Here is a 27,305-nt window from a genome sequence, read left to right on the forward strand (position 1 = left end):
GCGAGTACAATTCCTATCTTTATTCCTTAGTCAAGAACTGGTTTCGTGTGATGCAATATGTTACTGTGCATTACGAATGTTCTTGTAGGTGTGACTCCATATTTTATGTTTCATTACAAATGGCCACGACTTCCAAGAAGCAGCCTCCCCAAGTCTTCTCTCTTTTTCACAATGCTTGGTTTGTTCATATAGATGGCACACCCACATCAGTCTCTTTAAACCTCCACATAAAGGGACGTGTCTCCATAGTGGTGGAAATTAGCCTATGAAAAAGTAGAGCACCAGACAAGACTTTGCTGCTCTCAGAGAGAGGTGACCAAAGTCAAGGCAATCTAGGCTTACCAGGAATGTAAGTAGAAGGTTTTGTTCATAGAATCATAAACTGTAGAGTTGGAAGGGGCCCAACGGGTCATCTAGTCAACCCCCTGCAATCTCAACAAACGATCCTTGCTTAGTTTTGCAAATGTGCTAGTAGTTGTGTTATTTGTCAGCTCCTGTGCAGGGATCAGCAGAGAGAGAGAGAGAAATGCTGTCTTGTCTGAATGTCTGTGTAAAAATCAGTTGTATGAAAATCTTAGCCTGTTTCCACATTGTCAACTTAAAACACAGCTAGGATGTTCTCTATTTGCGGAGATGAAATTAAGCACTTAAAGCTTTTCAGAAACAGTGGTATCTCGTGTTAAGTACTTAATTCGTTCTGAAGGTCCGTTCTTAACCTGAAACTGTTCTTAACCTGAAGCACCACTTTAGCTAATGGGGCCTCCTGCTGTTGCTCTGCCGCCGTGTTCTTATCCTGAAGCAAATTTCTTAACCTGAAGCGCTATTTCTGGTTTAGCGGAGTGTGTAACCTGAAGCGTATGTAACCTGAAGCATATGTAACCCAAGGTACCACTGTATTATAACACTGAGAAGCAGAAATTTAATTCCTCCCTATAACACAGCTATTATTGGAATCAAAACAGCTGTGTTTTAAAGCCCCCCACCAACCCTTATCAGTTTTGTCTCTTTTCCCATACTTTTTTGTTGAAAGATGTAATGAAGGTAGAGTAAAATAAAAAATATGCAATTCAACTATGTAAAGGTAATGGGTTTTCAGATGACTTACTAATTTGTAGACAAAAATGCAATGGCTGTGTACTGTGGCATGGTCCCCAATAGCCCAACTTGAAAGAAGTTCTAGAGGCAGTGATAACAGGGTTTGGCCATCGGCATGTGTTCTTCTCTGGCAGCAATGCTGCTATTCCACTTCACATCCCCAGAAAGAGGCACTTTGCAGCGAATTCCAAAATGCTCCACCCATCAGCTCACTATTTTCCCCACCCTCCCTCTTGTTTGGTGTTGTGTTCGCTCCACATAATTTAAGACGAGTGGATAGCCTCAGTACAAGAAACAACTGTGTAGCAGAGATCACTTTTGCTTTGGAGGCACAAAGACACACACACTCTCTGCTACAAGAAGTCTTCACTCTCTGAGCCCAGAGAGTGTTTCGACATATAAAGTTTTTGCTGAGGAAAAGTGCACACAGAAAGTGCAAAGTCCACTTGCTCAAAAAATTCCTGCAACTGCCAGAGTTCCCTCTGTGTAGACGTCTTGCAATGTGTCTAACTTCCTTCAGATAAACTCTTCACAAATCTGACACATTTTCCCCAGATCATTCCAACAGTATCCATGTCTCCAATGCCCCACAACAGTGAATGCTGAAACATGAGTTCTTTATCTATCCTGGGATATGTGTTAGTTTGCCCAGCAACACAAAGAAGACAGTCACAAGATGCATGCAGCTGCACTTTTAGGAGGTGGGGAACCATTTCTGCTGACTCAAAGAGAAGTGACCCTTTCTCACTTTCCTTAATACTTCAGCAGTGGACTGAAACCAGCTTGCTTTACAAGAAATAAATGGAGTCATACACTTGTCATTTTGTATCTACTTGTATCTACTTGGCAAGTTACAGTGGGGAAAACTAGGAAAATATTACATAGCAGGAGATTTCATGTAATCATGAACGCTTCTGGAATGGCAGTTCAAACTAATATACTGCATTTTTTGTTTTACAGGTAAACAGTCGTTGAAAATACCATCAAAACCAAAGAAGGTTTAACTGGATTGGTTTCCTTCCTTGGCATACATGTGGGGCTTCATATCAGGAAACCATGAGCTTCTTTACTCAAATGCTGGGAAACTGGATTAGTTTTCCTTCCATGGAAGAATACCTGAGCTCAGGGGCTTACTCTTGGTGGTTGCATATGTTTCTGATTTTGCTTTGTTCAATCATTATAATGACGTATTTGTTTATCTGTGCTCTCTCATTTTTGCTATATGTCTACAAGAAGATGAATAACCAGCAAGAAACTGATTTTGATACCAAATGTTGGAAAAAGACAAAGCAAGTTACGGCTCAAGTTTTAGATATATTTGGAAAGATATGGCATGGTGAGTAAATGTTTCTTTCATACCAATAATTCAGCTACTATACTTTCATAGGAGTGAGCATCAGAATTTCAGATTTGAGGCCCTGGAACAATAGTTACCACTACTGGCTTTAACTGTGTGGTGGGTACACAGCGAATTTAATGAGTATATCATCGTGTAGTGAGACTTTGAGGGTGCTATTTTCTCGAGCTTGGTAAATCACTAGGTAACCCTGAAGCATAAACTCTGGACACAAACCATGGAATTTGTCAGCACAGGATGTGGTGATGTGATGATGGCTGCTAATTTGGATGAACACTGCGTGAAAGAGGATGATGAAATACAGAGAGCTTTGGCTTGATCAAGAGGATCCATCTTATGTTCTCATTGCATCCCAGAGTGTTGAGAAATATCATTTATATGTGAGCACAACAGAGAAAGTTCTGGCCCATGTGGATGACAACCTAGTATCCAGAATTCTGCAACATATAGGAGAGCTTTTTAACTGATCGTAAATTACAGTTTTCTGAGCCACAGTGTTTTCTTCCATTAAAAGATTGCAATATTCCATTTATTTTTCAACAAAATAACATTTATTTATTGCATTTTATATTATTTCAGGTTATGAAGTTTTTGGCGTGGAACATCTCCCTAAAGGACCAGTGCTTATTATCTTTTATCACCCAGTTTGTACTATTGACTATTTCTTCCTTGTCGCTAGACTTTTCAAGGAGACAGGGAGAGAGTGCTTTACAATAATTGATCATGCCATATATCGGTTTCCAGGTAAGTTATTAAATTTAACTTATGCTTTTTTACATAAAATATGTGAAATATGATATAAAATAAAGCTATAAAATATAAAACAATGCTATAAAATATGAAACAGTGTATCAGGCAAGCAGGTGAAAAACAACACATGAAATAAGTTGGAAACTGCAGGCTTGCTTTTAGCCATTTACAACATCAACCTCTTCTCCCAATAATGTTTCAGGCATCATATTTGAATCAGACAATGTTTCCAATACAGCATGTCAACCTGGGCCTTTTGGCCCTTGATCACAGATTGCAGGAAAACCTTATCTGACCTCAAAACAGCTTTGAGAGAGCTGCTTCTTCTTCTTTTTTTACTCTAGTAATTGCAATTACTAGAGTAAAACAATTCCTGTGCTTCCATGCAGAAATTCCATGCTTTCTTCTACAACTTGTCTACATTCTTCCTCAGGGATCTAAGAACTGAAGGAATCTGGATAATGTGACATCTGATTTCTATGCTGTAACTGCAGGCTCTCATATAATAATTGCTGCTGACTTTAATACTAGAATACTACAAGGTTTAGGAAAATGCGTCTCAAAGTTGAAGATATCCTCAAGTACAAAGAGTTTTGCAAAATTCAGTCATTAGTAAAGATGGATATTCCTTACTGGAAAGAACAATGCAAAGTATGGGATTCTGCTTGGGAGCATCTGCACTAGCAAACCACCTGCGCAAAATCCCCTGTATTCAAACACCACTGGGTGGCAGCTGGGATGGGGTGGGAGCTACAGCTAAGGAAAAAGGCAGAAGCCCAAGTGAAGCCCCAAAGACATGTCCGTGGCTTTCATAGCAAGTCCAACCTATCACCAAATCTGCACACAGATCCCAGAAAACAGGGCCCCACCGAAACACATGGCCAATCAAGCACTCCCCCCCCACAGCTTATATGCCCCCATGTGACACTGCAATCAAACACATGTGGCACCCTTGTTGTAGTGTTCATGGCCCTCCACTGCCACTCCCCCCACATCATCTTCCTCTAATGACACCACAGAAAGTTCATGGAAAGAAGGACCGAGCCCAATGTGGCCCAGTCGCACAGTGTGCTCTTCAGGGGTATTCCACTGGTTAATTAATGCAGCATATGCTGAACTATTTACAATTTTAAAAGATGATGCTGTTAAGATGCTACACTCAATATGCCAGCAAGTTTGGAAAACTCAGTGGTGGCCAGAGGATTGAAGAAGATCAGTCTACATCCCAATCCCAAAGAAGGGCAGTGCCAAAGAATGCTCCAACTACCGCACAATTGCACTCATTTCACACGCTAGCAAGGTTATGCTTAAAATTCTACAAGAAAGGCTCAAGCAGTATGTGGACCGAGAACTCCCAGAAGTGCAAGCTGGATTTAGAAGAGGCAGAGGAGCCAGAGACCAAATTGCAAATATGCACTGGATTATGGAGAAAGCTAGAGAGTCTAGGAAGATATCTACTTCTGCTTCATTGACAATGCAAAAGCCTTTGACTGTGTCGACCACAGCAAACCATGGCAAGTTCTTAAAGAAATGGGAGTGCCTGATCACCTCATCTGTCTCCTGAGAAATCTCTATGTGGGACAAGAAGCTACAGTTAGAACGGGATATGGAACAACTTATTGGTTCAAAATTGGGAAAGGAGTACGACAAGGCTGTATATTGTCTCCCTGCTTATTTAACTTATATGCAGAATTCATCATGCGAAAGGCTGGGCTGGATGAATCCCAAGCCGGAATTAAGATCGCCGGAAGAAATATCAACAACCTCAGATATGCAGATGACACAACCTTGATGGCAGAAAGTGAGGAGGAATTAAAGAATCTTTTAATGAGGGTGAAAGAGGAGAGCGCAAAATATGGTTTGAAGCGCAACATCAAAAAAATGAAGATCATGGCCACTGGTCCCATCACCTCCTGGCAAATAGAAGGGGAAGAAATGGAGGCAGTGAGAGATTTTACTTTCTTGGTCTCCATGATCACTGCAGATGGTGACAGCAGCAACAAAATTAAAAGGAAAAAAAATTCTTCTTGGGAGAAAAGCAATGACAAACCTAGACAGCATCTTAAAAAGCAGAGACATCACCTTGCCAAAAAAGGTCCGTATAGTTAAAGCTATGTTTTTTCCAGTAGTGATGTATGGAAGTGAGAGCAGGACCATAAAGAAGGCTGATTGCTGAAGAATTAATGCTTTTGAATTATGGTGCTGGAGGAGACTCTTGAGAGTCCCATGGACTGCAAGAAGATCAAACCGCTCCATTCTTAAGGAAATCAGCCCTGAGTGCTCACTGGAAGGACAGATCCTAAAGCTGAGACTCCATTACTTTGGCCACTTCATGAGAAGAGAAGACTCCCTGGAAAAGACCCTGATGTTGGGAAAGATGGAGGGCACAAGGAGAAGGGGACAACAGAGGACGAGATGGTTGGATAGTGTTCTTGAAGCTACTAGCTACTATTTCTGGGTTAGCGGAGTCTGGAACCTGAAGCGTATGTAACCTGAAGCGTATGTAACCTGTGGTACCACTCTACTGTATCCAAAAGCTCTGCAGCCTAAAGGGATTGAAGTTTTCGGTGGTGCAGCAAGCACTATGGACTGTATTTTTATCATAATGCAAACCTAAATGTACTACAAACTTCACTTGAGGAACCCATGTCTAAAAAGGTGGCCACCTCAGCACTCAACCCCACTCTCACCCTACTGTCAGAACATCTGAGCTAAAGAGGAATTAGCATAAAGTCCCCCTCCATGAAATCCTAGTTGAAATGGATTGGCAGAGAGCTATGATTGTGACCCATAATAGTGCAATATCTTTGGAATAATGACACTTGTATTGTATCCACACTATTTCCTAAATAAGTTTCACAAAAAATGCATTCTTCTATTTGGGTCTTATTTTGTCAGGGTGGAAGACGGCTTGTGATGCGGCTGGGTTGAAAGATTTCAATAAAGCTGAATCTGTGGAAATTTTGAAGAAAGGCCATTCACTGGTGGAGCTAGAGAAGGAAACTTCAGTAATGACTACAACATAATGTGGGGTAACCGCACAGGTTTCGCTTGGATAGCTTTGGAGGCAAAAGTGGTGAGTGATCTTTGTGCAATTTGCATTGCCTTCACGATTATCCTAGGTAAGACGTAATGTGTTGACATCCTTGATCTAGCATCCTAAGTAGTTGAGGATGGCAAATCCCCTGTTTGGGGGTCAAATGATAGCTGGAGCTCCAAGTATTTCCCACCCCTGCTTTTTTTTAAAAAAGCTATTATAATAACTTACATTTAAAAAGAAAAATAGCTTTTTTCTTTTTCAATTCTTGAAAATCTGGGGGACAGCATGTGCAATTTGAAGTCAATTGCGTCTGGCTTGTCATTGTAATGCCAGATGGGGAGCATTATTCCTAGTCCTTAACCAAAATAAAGGTGGGGTAGGTGGGGTGAAGTAATTCTCCAGTTCTCTGCTACCTTTTGATTTTGATTTTTGATTTTATTCTTTTATTTTTTATTTTTAAAAGATATTTATTAGACTTTTTCAGACAATAGAAAGTTACAAAATTATAGATGAAAAATATAAAAAGCATAACAATAATAAAATACAAAAACAATACAAGAAAAAATACAAAGACAAAGCACATAAAAAGTAAAGAAGAAAATTAAAAGAAAAAGAAAAATAATCAATATTTTCATATCTTATATTTCATTTACTTATTTCCTGACCTCCTCACACACCCCTCTTCTGTATTCCAGTTCACATAGTTCAGCAAATCCTTACCCTCTATCATTTATCTTTACTTATTATCTTAACCTATTATAACTATATATTTCCACCCATTGTCAATCCGCATTTACATATTCTTATTTCATCTTTTTACCAATACTGCTTATTTTCAAGCCAACATCCCTTCAACATTCATTAATTTTACAGTATTTCTGCAAGTAGTCTTTAAATTTCTTCCAGTCTTCTTCCACCACCTCTTCTCCCTGATCTCAGATTCTGCCGGTCATTTCTGCTAGTTCCATGTAATCCACCTTCATCTGTTTTTATTTTATTCTTTTACCCATCATCCCTATATTTACACAAAACATTTGTGAAGCATACAGGAACATTGGAAACACAAGTGAGTACCTTGGTTGATCAAGAAATCTGCTTTCAGGCAATAAACATATTAATAATATATAATTTTTAAAAAACAGAATACCTTCTAGTAGAGTTTATTCAGTGTACACGGATCTGCAAAAGCTGTGTTGCCTGTCTCAGGACTGAGTGAACATGTCCTTGCTAAGTTATTTATTAGATTTTAAAGATAGCTATAATATATAAAAGTGGTAGGAGCCCCAGCATAGAGGGAAACTGAGCAGGGGAAAAAACATATTCTGCAGTCTATTTTACAACTTTTGACCTTTTTGAAGAGCTGAAAAGATATGTTGCTTTTTCTTTTCCAAAAGTCTCATTTAACTATTTAACTCTTCCTCTCTGGGATGGATTGGCTGGAATTGCTAAAAACTCAGAATGCCAACTAATTTCAAATTTGATATGGGGTAGCTTTCTTTCAGACTCTTTCCCCTTTCAAACATAGGTGGTTATATGAGAAAACACGACTTATCTACCTTCCCATATATGGAGGATTTCCAGTGAAACTGAGGACATATATTGGAGAACCCATCCCATATGATCCAAATATAACAGCTGCAGAGCTGGCTGAAAAAGTAAGTTAACTCTACACCTGGAAGTATAAAAGCAGAATATTGTTTTCCTGTTGGTTTCTCTCTTTCAGTTCTAAATTGTATTCTGTCTATTGACTTGCTCATTCTATACGACCAGAGATAGGGTTTATTATATTGACTTTTGTGCATTATGTCCATCAGTCAGCTTTCCCTCTCCGTAAATTGTTGAGACCACGAAAAACCTATGCATTTTATGTAGTGCTGCACAAAGATCTGCTCATGCAATAGGACTTCTTCTACCCACCACATGCCCCAGAATCTGCCCCAGAGGGTTCCTCCAAGGCCCCTCCCCAGTGCGGAACCCAGTAAGCACTGTGTGCTATTAAGCCTCAGTAAAACAGAAATATACTCGGAGACCTGTAGTGATTTCATGCTCTTTATTGCAGCTTGTAAAACAGTTATTTAATTGCCCCCCCCCCCAATCTCAGGATTTTATATACGTTATTTACACAATGAGTCCCATCTGACTGGCTGATTCTGCTTCCCTCCTGGAGCCTGATTGGTCTTTTCCTGCAGGCCAATCCGTTGTTGAATTCTACGATCCTACCAGCTTAATAGACTGATTAACTTCCTCCTGGAGCCTGATTGGTCTTCTCCTGCAGGCCAATCCGTTGTTGAATTCTACGATCCTACCAGCTTAATAGACTGATTAACTTCCTCCTGGAGCCTGATTGGTCTTCTCCTGCAAGCTAATCTGTTGTTGCATTCTAGGATACTACTTGCCTATTGTTCTAGGATCCAAGTTTAGTACATAACAAAAACTATTACTGAAGAACTTCTGATGTTTGTGTGATTTATTGCAACATGTGAATGCGACTCCATGCTACTCTGCTATTTTCACCCATGCCCTGTTGTGCTGTTTTCAGGCATGTAACCAGGAGGTGACTGTTTTTTCTCACTAGCCCTGTCAGCCATTGCCATTCTAAGAGAACGAGGGAGGTGTCCATAGTGAGTTCAGGCACCTCTTTTTCTGGAAAAATAGCACTGAGCATAGTGAAATATAACTCAATAGCATTTCTGCAGTTTTCCTCACATAGCTGGAGGTAATAACCATGCAGGAAAACTAATTTGTACCAAGCAGCCCAAGGCACTTATGTTTGGTTGTATCTCTACCATTCTCATACAGTGCTCTTGGTAAAAAAAAACATAAAGATTCACTGGATTCACCGAGAGATGAACAGTTTCTTGTGGGGTTTCCTGGCCCAGGCTGCTCCTGCCCAACCCTCCATGCTGAAAAAGTCACTCTTGAGGATTGTGGGACAATGACTGTCATATTGCGCATCTGTAACTGGGGGAAAATGGGATTCTTTATTCTGCTGGTTCTGATCTCTTTAGCTTTTTCCTCACAAATATGAATAACTGTGAATATCCATTTTGCAATATATTGATATAACACAATATTCCTTTGTTCTTCTTTCAACAGGCAAAGACTGCAATTGAAAATCTTCGGGATAAACAACAAAAAAGGCCAGGAAAGATATTAAGAGCTCTTTCAGAATGATTTGATAAGCATTACAAAGCTAACTAGTCCATATAAAACAGTTGCAGTGTTTATGATCATGCATCTGTAATAGAAAACTTTAATTATTATGTAATTAAAGCTAAGTTAAGATACACAAAATTGTGCTGGATTGTATATTAATTATTGTGAAGGGTCATTAGCTCATTAGCTCAGCCCCTGGTGTACATGCTGAAGGGCCTAAGGGCCTTCTTGTCCTATCCTGCAAAACTCACAGAATCCCCCATTTGGAGACTTACACTGGTAGCAACAGAATCAAAGAGTGTAACGGGAAGGCGAGTGTTTAATTGAACCTTGAAATAATGCTATATCTGAAAGAGTAATGTCTACAAATCTTCTGTATCAAAACAGTGACACTTCTTTTATGTTTATAAAAGGCTGTTGCAAGATCTGAGCCCTGTAACACAAATCTTTCTGCAGAAGCTCTTGTGTATGCTCATTGAGTCTCAGGACTCGGACAGCATAATGATGATACTAAAAGACTCACTTGCTGAACAAGAACATTGAATACATGGAGTAGGCTTTGCTATCAAAAACGATCTTGTGAAGCTCTTGTCAAAAGTCCCTACCGGCATTAATGAACGAATTTCAACTCTTTGAATAAAACTCACCAAAAACCAACAGGCTACTATTCTAAGTGCTTATGCACCAACACGAGATGTCGATGAAGACATTAAAGATAAATTTTACTCTCAGCTGGATATCATCCTATCAGAGACCCCTAAGGAGGATAATATTATCCTCCTGGGTGATTTTAATGCAAGAGTTGGGCAAGATTTCGATCTGTGGCCTGGGACTATTGGGAAAGAAGGAATTGGCAATAGCAACCAGAACAGAATCTTTCTTTTGACTCTATGTGCAGTGCAAAACCAACACATACTTTCAACATATATATAGAAAGAGAAGAAATTGCAACGTAGACTTTGTGGGTTGCTGTTTTTAATATCTTAAGGATTGTTTTTTATTTCCTTTATTCCTTTTTATGAACTAAAGGAGACAGACACTGTGGACTTGGATTTAATTTGGTTTTAAAATGTTAAAATAAGATCTGGAAAGGCTCTGGCATTTAAAAAAACAAACATCAAAATGGATGGTTATTTTCTTTATTTTTATATTATTTTGGTCTGACAGACACTAAACATAGTCTGGAGGCAATGTAATTTTCTTTTCTTTTTTATATGAATCAATGGGTGGACTCTTTGAACAATACAAAGGGGGAAAGGAGACTTGTTTTGAAAGACTCTAAACTTTGTTTTTTTATATATAAAATTTTTATTGGGTTTTCAAATTTTATAAAGACACACAAAACACAACACAACACAAACACACAAACACAAACATGCATAATTTCAAATCCTTACTTTCTTAACCACTTTCCCTGACTTCCCCACACCTCCCCCTCATACATCCTAATTCCAATAGTTAACTCAGCAAGTTCTTATCTCCCACCTTTACCTTATTCTTATTCTTATTCTTATTCTTATTCTTATTCTTATTATTTAACTCAATTCTTCTTCATTAGCCAAATTTAACTTATACCTCAATTAATTCATATTTACGTCTTTTTCTAAGGTCGACCCAAATTCCCTCCCACAGATTTCCCACTTTTATAATAATTACTAAACATACTAACAAAAAAAAAACAACGTAAAATTATGCACCCTTTGGATTCAAAAACTCTCCCCCCCCCCTTTCCCGGTTTCAATCCCCAAAATATGTCCATAATATCAGTTCTTAGCCTGGGTTCCTCACGTCTGAGGCCTTCAAATCTCTCTCAGTCCCTCTCTGCCGGTTTTGTTGGTAGTCCTTTATGTTGGTCATCAAGTCTCGGAGGAGCTCTATCCCAGCAAGATCTGTGTTACTTCCAACCAGTCCTCCATTTTCAAAAGCGGAGCCCCAATCATGATTCTTGCTTCTTTTAAGTCCAAATGTCCCAAAAGCTCCAACTTTTATCTTGATCAAGTTTGTAATCCATAGTTCTTCCGATCTCCCCATGAAGAGACAACTCCATTCTTCATTCTTAATTTCAGTCCAAATTCTCATTGTCAAAATCTTATTTTCCTTGTAGTTCTTTTTTGTAAACCTCTGGTTGTCCCTTTCCACCTGCAACACTTCAGCTCCTCCTTTCCGCTCCTCTAAATCTTCAGATATCTCTTCTAATTCAGCTGCAGAGCTCTCTTGAGTCACGTCGTTGCCACAATCAACAAGTTTGCTTACTTTAGAATTCAAGGTCGTTAAATCTGTAGCCATAGCTGTACTCAGATCTTGTAACCTTCCCACGAGGAAGAACATTCTTTCCAGCTCTGCCTGTATTCTTCCATCTGCAGCCATTGTAATGCCTCAGAACCCCCTCTAGAGGGATTCTAGTTACTTAGTGATCTTTCTCCAACAATCAAGTTACTTTTTTAATAAATCTTCTTTGTTTCCAGCAACTTAAGATCCAATGTATCAAGCCCAGCCAGCAGAGATAGTAAAAAAAAAATTTTTCTAGCTTTGACAGCTCGTTTGACAGCTCGTTTGACAGCTGTCAAACTCCTTATGTCTCTCCAACAGGCTCGCTCGCGGATCGCTCCCGGATCCCGGGGGGTTGCACGTCTGCTCCTAAAATTCAGTTCTTATCCTCCAGCACAAAACTTCAAATGCCAAATCGTGAAATTAATAGCTTTTATCTCACAAAGATAGAAATAGTCTCTCGACCTTAGTTATCCGGTTCTTGCTTTAAACTGCCTGCAGGACCGGGGGGGGGGGCGGACTTCCTTTTAGCGCTTCCCCCGGTTGTACCGAATTCAAAGAAAAGGGAATTTTTAAGTCCAAATTCCGTACTACTCACGGGTTATTTCTTTTACAGTCCAAATGTTCAAGGAAAGAAGTCAGCGCTCTCCGGCCATGGCTCGCGGCTTCACTCCATAGAAGAAGCGGTCTACTCACAGCACCACGCCACTCTCCATCCCCCGTTCCGAAGCCTTTAAAAAGGCTTCTGAAAGACTCTAAACTTTGTGTGTGTGTGTGTGTGTGTGTGTTTTATTTTTTATGACTATATACAAGTGGATAATACGAGGGCCTTTTGAAGAGGATGAAGAAAGATACACACTGTTAAGTGATATGGCTTTTGGTAATGGAAAAGGAGACCTTTGTTTGAGGTTTTTTTAAAAAGTTGGCATTAAAGGCTTTTCTTATTTTGTTTAATTAATTTTTTTCTTTTCTTATATCCTGTGAAATCTTGGGAATAATTTGTAGTGAATGAGGGAAATCAGGAAATAAGAAATCAAAATAACAGATAAGGGGGAAGCACAATGTGGGAAAGCAGAGTAAGAGAACAAGGACGGAAACATAGTAGCGCAGTGTGGCTGGAAAAATGATAACAGGTTCTTCTACTTTGTTTTTCATTTTTTAAATGAACATTTTACCAAAAGAAAGGACATTCTGATAAAATTACAAGTATTGAAAAAGTAAGTTTTTCTTTTCTTTACTTATTTTTCTTTCCCCCTCTCTCTTTTCATATACAAATTGAGAATTAAAGTTTAAAATATCAGTGTAATTATTTAAAATGATTTAGTTATTTTAAATAATAACTGGAAAAAATTTTTATTTTGAACCTTTAAAAGGAGGAGGGGAAGGGGAGGAAGGAAGAAGGGAGAGAGGGGAGGAAGGAGGGGGAAAGAGATTTTTTTTCTTTCCTTTTTTTTTCCTTTGCTGATAAAATCATGGCCAATACAAGTTTTCCCCTCCCATAGCAGGAAGGACGCAAAACTCCCACATTTCCCCTCTTGCCCTTCCATTGCCCTCTGATTTTATCCAGTCACTTAGAACTGAAAGGTGTCTGAGAGGTTGAGCTCAACTCTCCCCACTCTCAATTGACACAAACTCATACCTCTGCTTTGGAATTAAATCAAAAAGATCTGATTCTTTGTCTCAGAGGTGTTTCAGAAGATGTGATGGTGGAATTAAGTGAAAAAATAATAAAATTGCTAACATGATTGAATTAGAAGAAGAAACGGTTAGTGTGGCAGTGGACAAAATTTTTCATGAGAAATCTAGATAGGCTAAAGCAAAAAAATCCAAAAAAGCTGCTGACTGGTGTTTTTTTAGCAAAGAGAATTCAGAACAGAGTAATACAGATTCACTACCAGAAAAATCTCCAGATCGTCAAGCAGAAAATAATAATCTTGAAATAAATCCTGATAAGGTTGTTAAAGAAAAGAGTAAATTTCAAATATTTGGCAGATACACTGAAATATAACAAAATCCCTTATGTACAATCCCTGATGTACAATCTTTTACACATAAAGGAAGAAAACAAAGGTGTTGGGATCCCACTGAAGCAGACTAATTCTGGAGAAAATATGAAAAAGAATTAGCAGGAGAAAGGGCATTTGGTTTGGAAGCAGGACGCAAAATTCCTTATTGTTGACTATAGCCTGATGCACAATCTTTTACACATAAAGGAAGAAAACAAAGGTGTTGGGATCCCACTGAAGCAGACTAATTCTGGAGAAAATATGAAAAAGAATTAGCAGGAGAAAGGGCATTTGGTTTGGAAGAAGAACCAACAGAGGTTGAGACAAGAGACAAATAAACAAAGAACAAAATGAATGTAAATGGACTTAATAATAAAACTGAAAGAAACAAGATTGAACATGTGGTTAAAAAATTTAATTTGGATATGATTTGCTTTCAAGAAACACACATTGTGAAGAAACATAGAAGGAATTTGATTAATAAAAATATTGGGAAAGGACTTTGTAGCCTTTGATGCAACAAAGAAGAGAGGCGTGGTAATGTATATAAAACCTGAACTGGATCCAAAGAGGAACAAGGAAGAATATTGATAACTCAAAAAATATTGCTAATACAGTAGAGAAAAAAAATGACCTTGAAGAAATTCTATTGGAAAATATGAATTGAAATATCATATTGATGGGAGATATGAATAGTGTAGCTTCCCTGGAATGGGATATGACTATAAGAAAAAGCAATACCCAATACCTTTTTTCAGATAGCAGACAATTTAAGCCTCATTGATATTTGGAGAGGGTCCTAGAAATGTGCAACCCTACTCACCACGACAAGGTGATGATCCAGCAAGTGAGTGTTTTAGTATTATCATTATGCTGTCTAGGTCCTTGGTACGTATTAGTTTTCCTGCACGGTTGTTACCTCCAGCTATGTGAGGAAAACTGCAGAAATGCTATTGAGTTATATTTCACTATGCTCAGTGCTATTTTTCCAGAAAAAGAGGTGCCTGAACTCACTATGAACACCTCCCTCGTTCTCTTAGAATGGCAAGGGCTGACAGGGCTAGTGACCGCCCCTGGTTCCATGCCTGAAAACAGCACAGCAGGGCATGGGTAAAAATAGCAGAATAGCATGGAGTCGCATTCACGTGCAGAGTTGCAATAAATCACACAACACCAGAAGTTCTTCAGTAATAGTTTTACTGAGGCTTAAGAGCGTACAGTGCTTATTGGGTCTTCCACTGGGGGAGGGGGTTGGAGGAACCCTCCGGGGCAGATTCTGGGGCACCTGGTGGGGAGAAGAAGTCCTATTGCATGAGCAGAACTTTGTGCAGCACTACATAAAATGCATAGGTTTTTTGTGGTCTCAACAAGTTACGGAGAGGGAAAGCTGAGTGATGAACATAATGCACAAAAGACTATATAATGAACCCTATCTCTGGTCGTATAGAATGAACAAGTCAGTAGGCAGAATACAATTTAAAACTGAAAGAGAGGGAAACCAAAAGGAAAACAATATTCTGCTTTTATACTTCCAGGTGTAGAGTTAGCTACTTTGGAGAGTAGTGTACACTTGACATTAGCTACCATCCATATCTATCCCATTCCTTCTTATGAAATACTGTGTGTTTATTTGTTTCCCCATAAACCAGCTTCAAATCAACCCCAACTGAAAGAAGCAAATATCCAACTGTGTTTTAAGTCGACAGTGTGGAAACAGGCTAAGACAGGGGTCCTCAAACTACATCTGCGGGCCAGATCCGGCCTGCCAGGGCCCTAAACCCGGCTCGCCCGGGGTCGGGAGGGGATTGCGGAGGAGAGAGGTGCCCCACATGCCCTGGACCCCATGCGCCCCATCTCCCGCTTGTAGCTTCCTTGCCCGCCTGTGAGCGTGCCGCCGGGGCATCCCGGGCCTCTCCCTGCCCATCCGCCCGTCTCCCCGCCCCGGAGGCCGGCAGTGCGTAGTCACCGGCTGTCCCTGCCTGCCTGCCTGCCTCGGCCTCCACCGCCCCCCCCCCACTGCACTGAGATGGCTGCAGCCACTGGCAAGGACAGGGCTGACGCGAGGGCCTTGCTGCTGCTGCAGCGTGATGAGCCACCTTCTGGGGTACCCGCCTCACCTCCCCAGGGCCTGGTGCCAGCTCTGATCCCCTGATCTGGTGTGCCTGCAGGGCTACAACATGGAGTTTGTGATGCACCATGCGACTGTGGTGATCAGGCGCAACTCGTCGCTGGGCACTATGAATGTCAACATGGGCCACTCCAGCCCCCGCAGTGAGTCGGGAGTCATGGGGACAGGCGACACTCGAGCAGGCCGCACTGTGGGAATCAGGTGTAGGGAGACATGTGGGCAGGCTGGCATGTGGGGATTTGGGGTTGGAGGACAGGAGTGCAAGATGGGAGGGGTGGCGGTTAGGGGACACGCAGGCAAAGACTCTCCTCCCTGAAAGGGAGGGGAGGGGTTGTGGTCGGGGCCCGAGCTCAGGCTAGCAGGGGGCGTGGCCCCCTGCCCTGCCCGCTCACCTGGCTGGCGCTCACGCCCCCTCGGTGGCCATCCAACCAGGAGCCACGGAGGGGGCATGTTCAGCAGCATTTTGCTGCAGCGCCAGCCTTCCCCCGGCCTCATTCTTCTTCCGTCCGTCGCGAGTCACCCACCCTCCACTCCCTTTTAGTTAGGGCTTAGGTTTTTGGCCTTGCTATGGACCTTAGGTTTGTCGCCCCGGTTGCCTGGGGGGCCTGGTAGGAGTTTTTCCATTTGGCACTAGGCCTTTTGGTTTTTTCGCCTACCTCGTAGCAATCGTCACAACTTTTGTGGTATTGGTGGGTAGGTTAGGCATTGGAATAATGTGTTGCGGTGTGTGGAAGTGCTAGGTGTGGCCATCGCCTATGCCTTCAATTTTTAGGGGTATTCCGTTAAAGGAATCTGGGGGTCGTGTATTCCGTCCGATGCCTGCTTGGCGGGAGGCCTTGGCACGACCCTCGGTGACAGCAGGGGTGAGCCTATAGTTGGATTAGCATCAACAGGCTCCACCTACTGGTGAATAACCCACTTGTTTCGATCCAATGCCTAAGCCAATACCTTTTCAATTGCTGTAACCAATAAAGTTGTGGCCTTTTCTAGCCCATTAACCTTATATCATGTGTCCTTGTGTCTTTATTTCACTTCGCCTGGGTCGGGTCCTCGAACCACAACTTGGGTCGTGAGGATGGGGCTTAAGGAGACATGGGTGCAGGCTGGGTTGTGGGGATCTGGGTTAGGGAAGCACATGCATAGGCTGGGTCATGTGGAAGGGGGTTAGGGAGACATGTATAAGCTGGGTTGTGGGGATGGGTGTGTGCAGGCAGACACATGTATAGGCTGGGTTGTGGGGATGGGGTCATGGAAGGCCTGCATGTAGGCTAGGCCATGGGGGTGAGGGTGATCCATGTGTAGGCTGGGTTGTAGGGACGAGCATTAGCGATATTGACCACCTCATAGAATCATAGAGTTGGAAGAGACCACAAGGGCCATTGTGTCCAACCCCCTGCCAAGCAGACCCATACTTCCCATTGAAATACTTATAAGTTTATGTTGATTAAAATCATTCTTCATCTTAAATATTGTATTTCCCCTGTTTTTTGTGCACTACAAATAAAATATGTGCAGTGTGGATAGGAACATATTTTTTTCAAACTATAGTCCAGCCCCCAACAGTGTCTGAGGGACAGTGAACCAGCCTGAGGACCCCTGGGCTAAGATGCTCATACAACTAATTTTTACACGTGCACACAGACAAGACAGCATTTCTCTCTCTCTCTCTCTCTGCTGACCCATTCACAGGAACTGACATTTGCAAAACTAAGCAAGGATTGTTTGTTGAGATTGCAGGGGGTTGACTAGACGACCCTTTGGGCCCCTTCCAACTCTACATTTTATGATTCTATGAACAAAACCTTCTACTTACATTCCTGGTAAGCCTAAATTGCCGTTATTTCAGTCACCTCTCTGTGGGAGCAGCAGAAGTCTTGTCTGGTGCACTTTTTTGTAGGCTAATTTCCACCAGTATGGAGACACATCCCTTTATGTGGAGGTTTAAAGAGACTGATGTGGGTGTGCCATCTGTATGAAGAAACCAAGCATTGTGAAAAAGAGAGAAGGCTTGGGGAGGCTGCTTCTGGGAAGTCGTGGCCATTTGTAATCAAACATAAAATATGGAGTCACACCAGAAGAACATTCATATTGCACAATAACATATTCGGTCACAGAAAACCAGTTCTTGAGTAAGGAGTAAAGGTAGGAATAGTACTTGAAGTACTCTGTCTATGATTCAGTCATTAGAACAAATATCCATGGCTTGTAAAAGCCAAACAGAACTACAAAACATAAAAAGCACATGTAACTTATGTTCACTAGCTGCTTAATGAATCACTTGAAGAAGAGTTAAAGCCCATTAAAAGCCATTAAAACCAATTAAAAGCTACTAAAATGCAGATAAAAACCACAGGCAGATAAAAAAAACCCTGGTATTGTGTATACCCCCTGGTAGCCAGGGTGAGAACTTCAAAACATGAGATCCCTGTGAAGAGGGATTTATTCATTTTTTGCACATTTATTTAATATTAAAACATGGGAAGTAAAAGGTAAATAGAACCGAAAAACAAAAAACCATAGGTTTCTGATCTTCCCTAAATTTTTGCACATTTATTTAATATTAAAACAAGTAATAATGATACATTACAAACAAAATCAAAAGTTGTACTACAACATTGTTCACTGCCATAATACCGCAGAACAATTACTCCAGTTCTCAATCCCATCACTGGCAAGGAATCTCTCTCTCTCTCTCTCTCTCTCTCTCTCTCTCTCTCTCCTCAATTTAACAATAAGTCTGAGAATTCACTTTCCCAAAGGGAGAGAAGCAACAAAATAAAAAAAATAAAAATAAAAATACTTATGATTTCCAGGTTTATACACTTCAATAATTTTACAGTCATTCTGGAGTCTGGTAGGTAGCTGTGTTGGTCTGATGCAGTAGACCCCCTTCTCTGCTTCCAGGTGTCCTGCCATGGCCCCCACTGAGTGAGGGAACGCCCTGCTGCCACAGCAACCACCCCCTCCTCCAGTACCGGGTGTCACCTGCGGCCACCGCTCTGGGCCCCAGAGCAACGCCAAGCGGCTCGGCCCCAGAAGTGACTGCCACGGCATCCCCTCACAGGGCGCTGGATGGCGCGGGGAGGATGCTGGAGCCGCTGATAAAGTAAGAGTTCTTCAGTGAGAAGAACGCACCCAATTGGCAGGGGCTGCTTGTGCCAGTCCTGAAGAAGGTGACGTAGGGGCGCTGGGTGTATGGGGGGGAGGGATCCAGAAATGCTGGCCTGGGTGCGGGAGGAGAGAAGCCGACTGGCTCCTCAGAGAGAGAACTTTTGCCTTCCTTTCCTCCCCCCCCCCCACTTGAACTCCCTCTTCACGCACCCCTCGTGCAGCTCCCTCCAATGCCAATGGGTAGATCACTGCCAGTTTTTTATTGTTGGTAGTAGATTGCAGCCTGGTCCATTACTTTCATTTCATGGATCAGTGGCCTCGTTAGCTAGTAAGATTCGTGTTAAATTGCTATTTTAGGGGTTGTTTTTAATTGTCTGGAACGGATTAATCCATTTTGCATTACCTTTTCTGGGAAACCACGGCTTGGTTTTGGAACGCTTTGGTTTTGGAACAGACTTCCGAAACGGATTAAGTTTGAGAACCAAGGTACCACTGTATGTTTATTTGGTTTTAATTACATAATTATTAAATTTTCCTATTACAGAACTATGGTTTGTTTTATATGGACTAGTTAGCTTTGTCATCCTTATAAAATCGTTCTTAAATCATACCAACTTCTATGAAAAAATGGAAAGGTTTTGCTCAAGTGGCTATAAATACCAAAGTGTTAAGTACTATGCATACACAATTGTACATTTGGACACTTCCAAAAGCATATACAGTGGTGCCTCACAAGACGAAAAGAATCCGTTCTGTGATTCTCTTCGTCTAGCGGTTTTTTCGTCTTGCGAAGCAAGCCCATTGAAAGATTAGCGGATTAGCGCTATTAGCGCTATTAGCGGCTTTTAGCGGCTTATCTGCATATCAGCTGATAAGCGGCTTAGCGGCTTAGAAAAAGGGGGGAAATTAAACAAACCAGCAGGAACTCGCAAGACATTGTCGTCTTGAGAAGCAAGCCCATAGGAAATTCGTTTTGTGAAGCACCTCCAAAACGGAAAACTCTTTCGTCTAGCAAGTTTTCCGTCTTGCGAGGCATTCGTCTTGCGGGGCACCACTGTATTTTATGGAACAAAACATGACACATAACAGATAGAAGACATGGGTTTATTTCCATTTGAAGTGATGATGCAGTGCCACTCTATAAGGCTGGGGGATCCATTAAGGTGGTCTGTTCCCAGAGACTTATGGTCTCTGGTGGATACCTGAATACTCTCAGGAATTTTCAAGTTGGCATGCTCACCACTTCTGTCAAAGTCTTGATATAGAATTGGGAATTAAGGTAGGCACTTGACAGGTTGGCTCTTAAGTGTCATCCTCAACAATGAAGCAAACAGGGCTCCCTCATATTCTCAGGAGTGTCTGGCGATGAAGTAGGACAGTGCCTGGAAGGGACTCAGCAGCTTGCAAGGCAACATCTCTCTCGAAGGCCTGTGGTTTTTATCTGCCTTTTACAGTGGTGCCTCGCAAGACGAAATTAATTCGTTCTGCGAGTTTTTTCGTCTTGCGAATTTTTCGTCTTGCGAAGCATGGTTTCCCATAGGAATGCATTGAAACGGTTTCCCATAGGAAAAAGGAAACAAACTTGCAAGACGTTTTCGTCTTGCGAAGCAAGCCCATAGGGAAATTCGTCTTGCGAAGCAACTCAAAAAACCAAAAACTCTTTCGTCTTGCGAGTTTTTCGTCTTGCGAGGCATTCGTCTTGCGAGGTACCACTGTAGTAGGTTTTAAGCAGTTTCTATGAGTTTTAATTGGTTTTAACTCTTCTTCAAGTGATTCATGAAGTGACTAGGGAAGATCAGAAACCTATGGTGTTTAGTTTTTTTGTTCTATTTGCCTTTTACTTCCCATGGATATTTGCTTTTAATGTCTCTGTGATCCTTTGATGTCAAAGCATATCAACCTGGAACTTTTTGTTGGAATTCAAACCTATATCAGTAGTAACTGGCAACTCTCGAGGCACCCGGCTTGATCTCCTGTTGACCTCCCTGTCTGCATTCCCCAGCAAGATTCAGGCTAGGTCGCGATAGGCGATTCTTTTCAGCGTGAGAAGAACACCCCCCTCTTTCCTGCCCCCCCGGCAGGGGAAAGAGATAGACAGAAACGTTATTTACATGCCTTTATTTCTGTCTTTGTAGCGTTACAAAAACATGACTGCTCTATTCGAGCTCCAGCAGTCGAGTGACTAACACCTCCTGTACTTCCTGTACAAGAGCAATAGGAAGAGCTCATATTACACTCTGAGCTAATTCTGGTGCATTGCCCTGTGAAATGACTGTCCCTCTATTTCCCACGGACAGTCCCAACATTCCCATCATGTTTTGTTTTCAAGCTGGCACTTTGCAGCAGCCTTGCATCCATATCGTAACATACTCACCCATATGAATCAATGTGCGCTGCGAACATAGCTTGATCCAGAGAAGAAAACAAACAGTTGTTATACATATAACACTCCCCTGTTGTTTCAGTTCCACCCTTGGAACTACCCGCCACTGGTTTCCCCAGTGTACCTCTCTGGTTGTCTGACTTCCAAGGAATGAGTGCATCTGCATTACCTTGGCTAGGGAATGTAGTGTTACACTTAGCAACTCCCTGTTGTGTCTTTGTCTCTGACTTGGACACAGCTTCAACCTGTCTTGAGTTGTCAACAATAGTAACACATGCAACAGCTGAGTTAGCAAACTCTTTGGAATACCTCTTGGGTGGTACGCCCTTTGTAACTCTCTCAGACCTGCGTATGAGGTGCTGATCCTCTCTGCTCACTGGTTCAGTCTCAGGACTCTTTGTAGAACTAGTTCCAATAGTAAACAGTGGTTCATCCTTCACTTGTGAAGGTCTAGCCATTGTGTGAGATTTCCTCTCAATGACTGTGTCAACTGAGCTCTTTGAGCTACCACTGTCACTCTCAGTACCACTGTAATCAGTAAAATCATCATCTGAATTATCCTCAGTGGGAAATGTGTGAACAATTACTCTCTCCTGTTCAGTAGCACTCTCTAGAGATTTTGTGAGAATCACCTGACCAGATTCAGACAAAATTACTCTGCAGAGACCCTTTTCATAACCCACAAAAATGCCTCTAGCATTCTTTGCTCCACCTGGAGCATCAGATTTCACATGAGACCCAAAAACCTTAAAATGGGCAACAGAAGGTTTTCTATAGAACAGTTTCTCAAAAGGAGAACTTCCCAAATCTTTTGAAACCTTTCTCAACTAAGTGTAACAATAACACGATAAAGATTCAGCCCAATACTCATGTGGCAAATGTGAACTCAGCAATTGCACCTTCATCCCATTTTGCAATTCTTTGTTCACTTGCACACAGACACTTTTGTTCCATGCACCCGCTGAAACAGCAGTCTTGTGCCTTATTCTTTGCTTATCCAGGAAATCCTGAAAATCCTGTAATAGAAAAACTGGCTTTTCATCTGTGAAAAGACAATCAATGTTAGCATCATGAACATTATTAACCTTGTCACAAAACTCTTTAAACCTTTCTAAGGCTTCTTGTGGTTTCTGCAATATGTATATCCACACATAATTAGATAAATAATCCATACACACAAGATAATATCTTGCATTGCCTCTAGATGGTGCTAGAGGACCAATCATATCAGCATACACTCACTGAAAAGCTTTGGTTACTTTCGTCATCTTCTGGACGTCCTTTGTCACGCCTGCAAGAGAAATCATGTTAGACTCAGATGCATTACAATTTATGCAATCACTTTGATCAAAAGTCAACAAATACAGTCCATCTTTCTCTCTGGCAGAAAGACACAGCTCTCCATCTTTGAAGATCTTGCAGCTTTCCTTATCATAGGACACGACCAGTCCTTTCTTTGTGATCTGCGAAACACTCAGCAGATTGAACTTCAAATCAGGAACCAAATAGACATTGTTAATAGTCAAGTTCAGACTCTCAAGATACACAGTTCCAAACCCGGTTGCTTCCAGCTCCTGGCCATTGGCCTGTTTCACAGCGAAGCTTTGCTTCTTAAACATAGAAAACAGTTCTCGGTGCGACGTCATGTGTTGCGTGCAACCCGTGTCCAAAACAAAAGCGTTTTCCACTTCTGGTGTGGCTTTTAGTGACATCAAAGCCATAGGTGGTCTTGCCTGACGCCTCAGGCTTTGCAGAGCTCCCCTTAGCTCCTTTCTGCTGATGTGGCCTCTTACAGTTCCTCTGTAGATGCCCAGGCTGGCCACAATTGCAACAACAAACAACGTTCAGAGCTTCAGCTTGCTCTTCTCTTGCAATAGCAGTGGGGGCGCTACAACTCCAAGCCTCACTGCCCCTGTCAGCAACATCCATTGCAGCAAGAACAGGAACAGCAACAGCAACAGCAGGAACAGTTCCTTCACTTCCCCTTTTGGGGTCAAAGCTCTCCTCAGCTTTCGATGAGCTTCCAAGAATCTGGCTATCGCTTTCTTGGCTCTTTCTCTCTGGTGGTGCAGTCAACTCTTGGCCCTTGCTTCCCATCCCAGCTCCACAAGCATTTCGGAGGGATTGCCAAGCGACTTGTGGCTCCTCAGCACCCAACATAATAGGCTCAAGACAAGCTTCCACATTTTCCGCCAGAATTCTGATCAAACGCTGTTTCAGTTCATTTTGAACCTCAGCCTTTCTCCCCTGTGCATGTCCAGCATCAGGTAGTGGGGATTGCACTAAGTGCCAAAGTTGCTCTCCCACTAGCAAATATTCCATTGCAAAACTCCATTGTTCCCAGTTTTGCCCACTCAGCTTCCAACTGAATAAGGCCATCTTTATTCCAAGCATCAGCTCTCAGTCATGTGCTGGTAAAATCCAATAGCTGGTTGTTTACTGCCTTGCACCTGGCAGCTAAACACAGGCTGTCTTGAAAGTCCCTCCAAGAGCAGTGAGATAACAGACAAAACAAACGTTGGAATTTTCACCAGTGTTTTTCCAGCCTCTCACAGTCCCAGCCTCACTTCCGTTGGCTAGTAATTTTCCACTTTACTTTTCAAAGCTTGCTAGCGTAGAAGTAGCTGAAAAATTACTGACGTCTCATTGCTTAGCAACTGGACTTGGCAAACGGCTATAGCAAAGCTTATCAGTCCTAAGGAATTCGAAGAATGCGGCTCTCTCTCAGTGCTGTTTCTTTATCCAAAAAACAGCTTCTGTGAACCAGAGAAAAATCAATCTGCGTTCACTCTTTTAGCCCATAAATCAGCATACCTTAGGGGTTCCGTTGCTCGCAGCTTATCAGCAAAAACGCCTCCTCCGGTGCTCAGCCGTCCTTTGAAGCTTCCATCCACCCGCTACCACAACTTCCTTTATCTCCTTGCAGAGGGTGAATTACGATCCATCAACCTCTTTTGCTGCTTTCATGGATCGATGCCATCGGCTCCATGCTACCAGATGTCGGAATTCAAGCCTATATCAGTAGTAACTGGCAACTCTCCAGGCACCCGGCTTGATCTCCTGTTGACCTCCCTGTCTGCATTCCCCATCAAGATTCAGGCTAGGTCACAATAAGCGATTCTTTTCAGCGTGAGAACACCCCCCCCTCTTTCCTGCCCCCCCCCGGCAGGGGAAAGAGATAGACAGAAACGTATTTACATGCCTTTATTTCTGTCTTTGTAGCGTTACAAAAAACATGACTGCTCTATTCGAGCTCCAGCAGTCAAGTGACTAACACCTCCTGTACTTCCTGTACAAGAGCAAGAGGAAGAGCTCATATTACACTCTGAGCTAATTCCGGTGCATTGCCCTGTGAAATGAAGAAGAAGAAGAGTTTGGATTTGATATCCTGCCTTTCACTCCCCTTCAGGAGTCTCAAAGCGGCTAACAATCTCCTTTCCCTTCCTCCCCCACAACAAACACTCTGTGAGGTGAGTGGGGCTGAGAGACTTCAAAGAAGTGTGACTGGCCCAAGGTCACCCAGCAGCTGCATGTGGAGGAGCGGAGACGCGAACCCGGTTACCCAGATTACGTGACTACCGCTCTTAACCACTACACCACACTGGCTCTCTATGACTGTCCCTCTGTTTCCCACGGACAGTTCCAACATTCCCATCATGTTTTGTTTTCAAGCTAGCACTTTGCAGCAGCATTGCATCCATATCGTAACACTTTTTACTCCTGATCAAGCAATGCATACTGCAGGGGCAACTCGTGAAGAGTTCAAGAAGAGTTTCAACCAGCTGCCTGCAATAAAATCAGCATGGCAGGATTTAATTTCAGTGATCAAACAGATGGTATTGGAGATCTCATAAAATGCCTGGAGCACAAGTGACTGGTCAAGTTTATATGAGTAGACTTGATTTCTGAGGATGATTACTTAAGATTCAGTATTCTAACCCAGTAGCGTTAATGAAATCCTCATTTGCTGTAGAATTAAAGAGTCACATGCCAATGAAAGAGCTTTCACTTATGCACTAGGATTCAATATTGCAACAGAACATGTTGTTAAGGTTATGTATTACACAACATACATATTGTACCTGACTGGAAGGAAGAGACTACCATGAAAGGGAGATAGCTACCTTTACTCTGTGACCCAATATGTTATTGTGCAATATGAATGCCATTGTAGGTGTGACTCCATATTTCATGTTTGATTACAAATGGCCACAACTTCCAAGCAGCCAGCGCCCTAAGCCTTTTTCACAATGCTTAGTTTCTTCATACAGATGGCACACCTTTCACAGTTTCTTGACACCACCACATAAAGAAACGTGTTTCAATACGGCTGGAAATTAGACATTGAAAAAGTGCAGCAGACAGGATTTCAGGTGGTTTCACAGAGAGGTGACTGAATTAAAGGTAATTTAGGCTTACCAGGAATGTAAGTAAAAACTTTTGTTCATAGAATCCTAAAGTGAAGAGTTCGGAGGGGACCCAGGGGTCGTCTAGTTAACCCTTTGCAATGCAGGAATCTCAACAAACAATCACCGGTTAGTTTTGTAAATGTGCTAGTACTTGTGTTATTTGTCAGTTTCTGTGATAGCATCTCTCCCTTTGTGTGTGCTTGTGCATACATGCATAAAAACCATGTATGATCTTTTTATAAAAAATAATAATTGCATTTTCAAAAACAGGAACAGAGAGCATGTTTAAGAGACATATTGTAATGGCAACCACATGTTTAAGGTCCCATTTGGCCTTTTTATATCTGGGTTTCTAACGTTGCCCTAGTGGTGGTGGGGGTGTTGGTTCTCTCTCTCTCTCTCTCTCTCTCTCTCCAGTAAAAAACTGAAGGAGAAAACAGTTTAAAATTGAGAGTATATGGCCATGGGGAAACTTGGGGGATGATGGGAATCCAGACTCCATTGCTGAATTCACTCACTCATGGAATTAACAACCTGGCAAAAAGTCCTTTTTGGAAATAAAAATGTATAACTAGCAGAAAATGCCTTTTACAAATATAAAAGAATTGTCACTGTTTTAATGCAGCTGATTTATAGGGATTACTCTTTCAGGTGTAACATTATTTCATGTTTCAGTTAAACACCCACCCTCCCATTACACACTTTGATTCTGACTCTAGCAGTGTAAGTCCTCAAAAAGGGGCATTCTGGGAGTCTTGCAGGATAGGGCAAGAAAGGACTTGCACCTCTTCGAAAACTTCTGCATAGACAGGAGGTGCTGAGCTACTGAGCTAGCAATCCTTCCAAATAAGTCATATACAATCCAGTACAATTCTCTGTATGTTTATTTGGTTTTAATTACATAATTATTAAATTTTCCAATTACAGAACTATGGTTTGTTTTATATGGACTAGTTAGCTTTGTCATCCTTATCAAATCTTTCTGAAAGAGCTCTTAATATATTTCCTGGCATTTTTTGGTGTCTATCCCGAAGATTTTCAAGTGCAGTCTTGGTCTGTTGAAAAAACAAAAACAAAGGAATACATTATGTTATAGCTAAAGGAATAGGAGAAAGCTAAAGGAGTCAGAACCAGTACCATAAAAAAAATCCCATTTTTTCCAGCTAAAGAAGCACAATATGTAATTTCTTTCTGGGATCAGAAGTAAGGGCAGATAAGGATTTTTAGCTAATTGTGGTAGGAAACCATCTCTCCAGATCCTAAGGCATATGCAACTGGCTCCCCAGCAAAGGATAGGGAGGAAATTACTGTCTTCTTGCATATTGAACCTTGAGCATGAACCCATAATGCTCACTCAGACCCTGCTCTGCAGTATTCAGCCAAAATGCATGTACCAGGCCTAAGAGGACCTATGCAAGTCCTACTAGGCATACTGCCTTGGCAGGTCCCTAAAGGGCACCCTTAACACAATAATGCCTCAGTAAAGCTAATCCTTCTTCTACAACTTTCTCATCTGTACAGATTTAACGCGGTAGGAACAAACAAACCACACCACTGTCAATTGACAATGACTGCATCCTAACAATGTGAAATAAAAGGAAG

The 27,305-nt window shown here is 41.8% G+C and overlaps 1 protein-coding gene, 1 long non-coding RNA gene and 1 pseudogene across 3 annotated transcripts in view; 1 reads left to right on the forward strand and 2 right to left on the reverse strand.

Moving 5' to 3' along the window:
* Positions 1-187: 187 nt before the first annotated feature.
* On the forward strand, positions 188-9,443 carry LOC308593589 (DGAT1/2-independent enzyme synthesizing storage lipids-like; annotated as a pseudogene). The gene is made up of 7 exons (XR_014013341.1): positions 188-349; positions 2,056-2,431; positions 3,032-3,196; positions 6,101-6,278; positions 7,248-7,312; positions 7,768-7,897; positions 9,339-9,443. The product of XR_014013341.1 is annotated as a DGAT1/2-independent enzyme synthesizing storage lipids-like (transcript).
* A 10,598-nt stretch (positions 9,444-20,041) lies between these two features.
* Positions 20,042-25,720, reverse strand: LOC308593119. The gene is made up of 3 exons (XR_014010746.1): positions 25,004-25,720; positions 20,622-20,817; positions 20,042-20,356 (listed from the first exon to the last, which is right to left on the reverse strand). It is a non-coding gene; the product is annotated as an uncharacterized lncRNA (long non-coding RNA).
* Positions 25,721-26,618: 898 nt separating this feature from the next.
* LOC308593590 (uncharacterized protein) overlaps positions 26,619-27,305 on the reverse strand; it is a 44,749-nt gene continuing 44,062 nt past the window's right edge. The window contains exon 13 of the mRNA XM_081206049.1: positions 26,619-26,758. Within this exon, the coding sequence (XP_081062175.1) occupies positions 26,654-26,758 (105 nt within the window). The 3' untranslated portion in view covers positions 26,619-26,653. The remainder of the gene's footprint in view (positions 26,759-27,305) is intronic.

The sequence above is a fragment of the Podarcis bocagei genome, assembly GCF_964188305.1.
Source record: "Podarcis bocagei genome assembly, chromosome: 8".
NCBI lineage: Eukaryota > Metazoa > Chordata > Lepidosauria > Squamata > Lacertidae > Podarcis > Podarcis bocagei.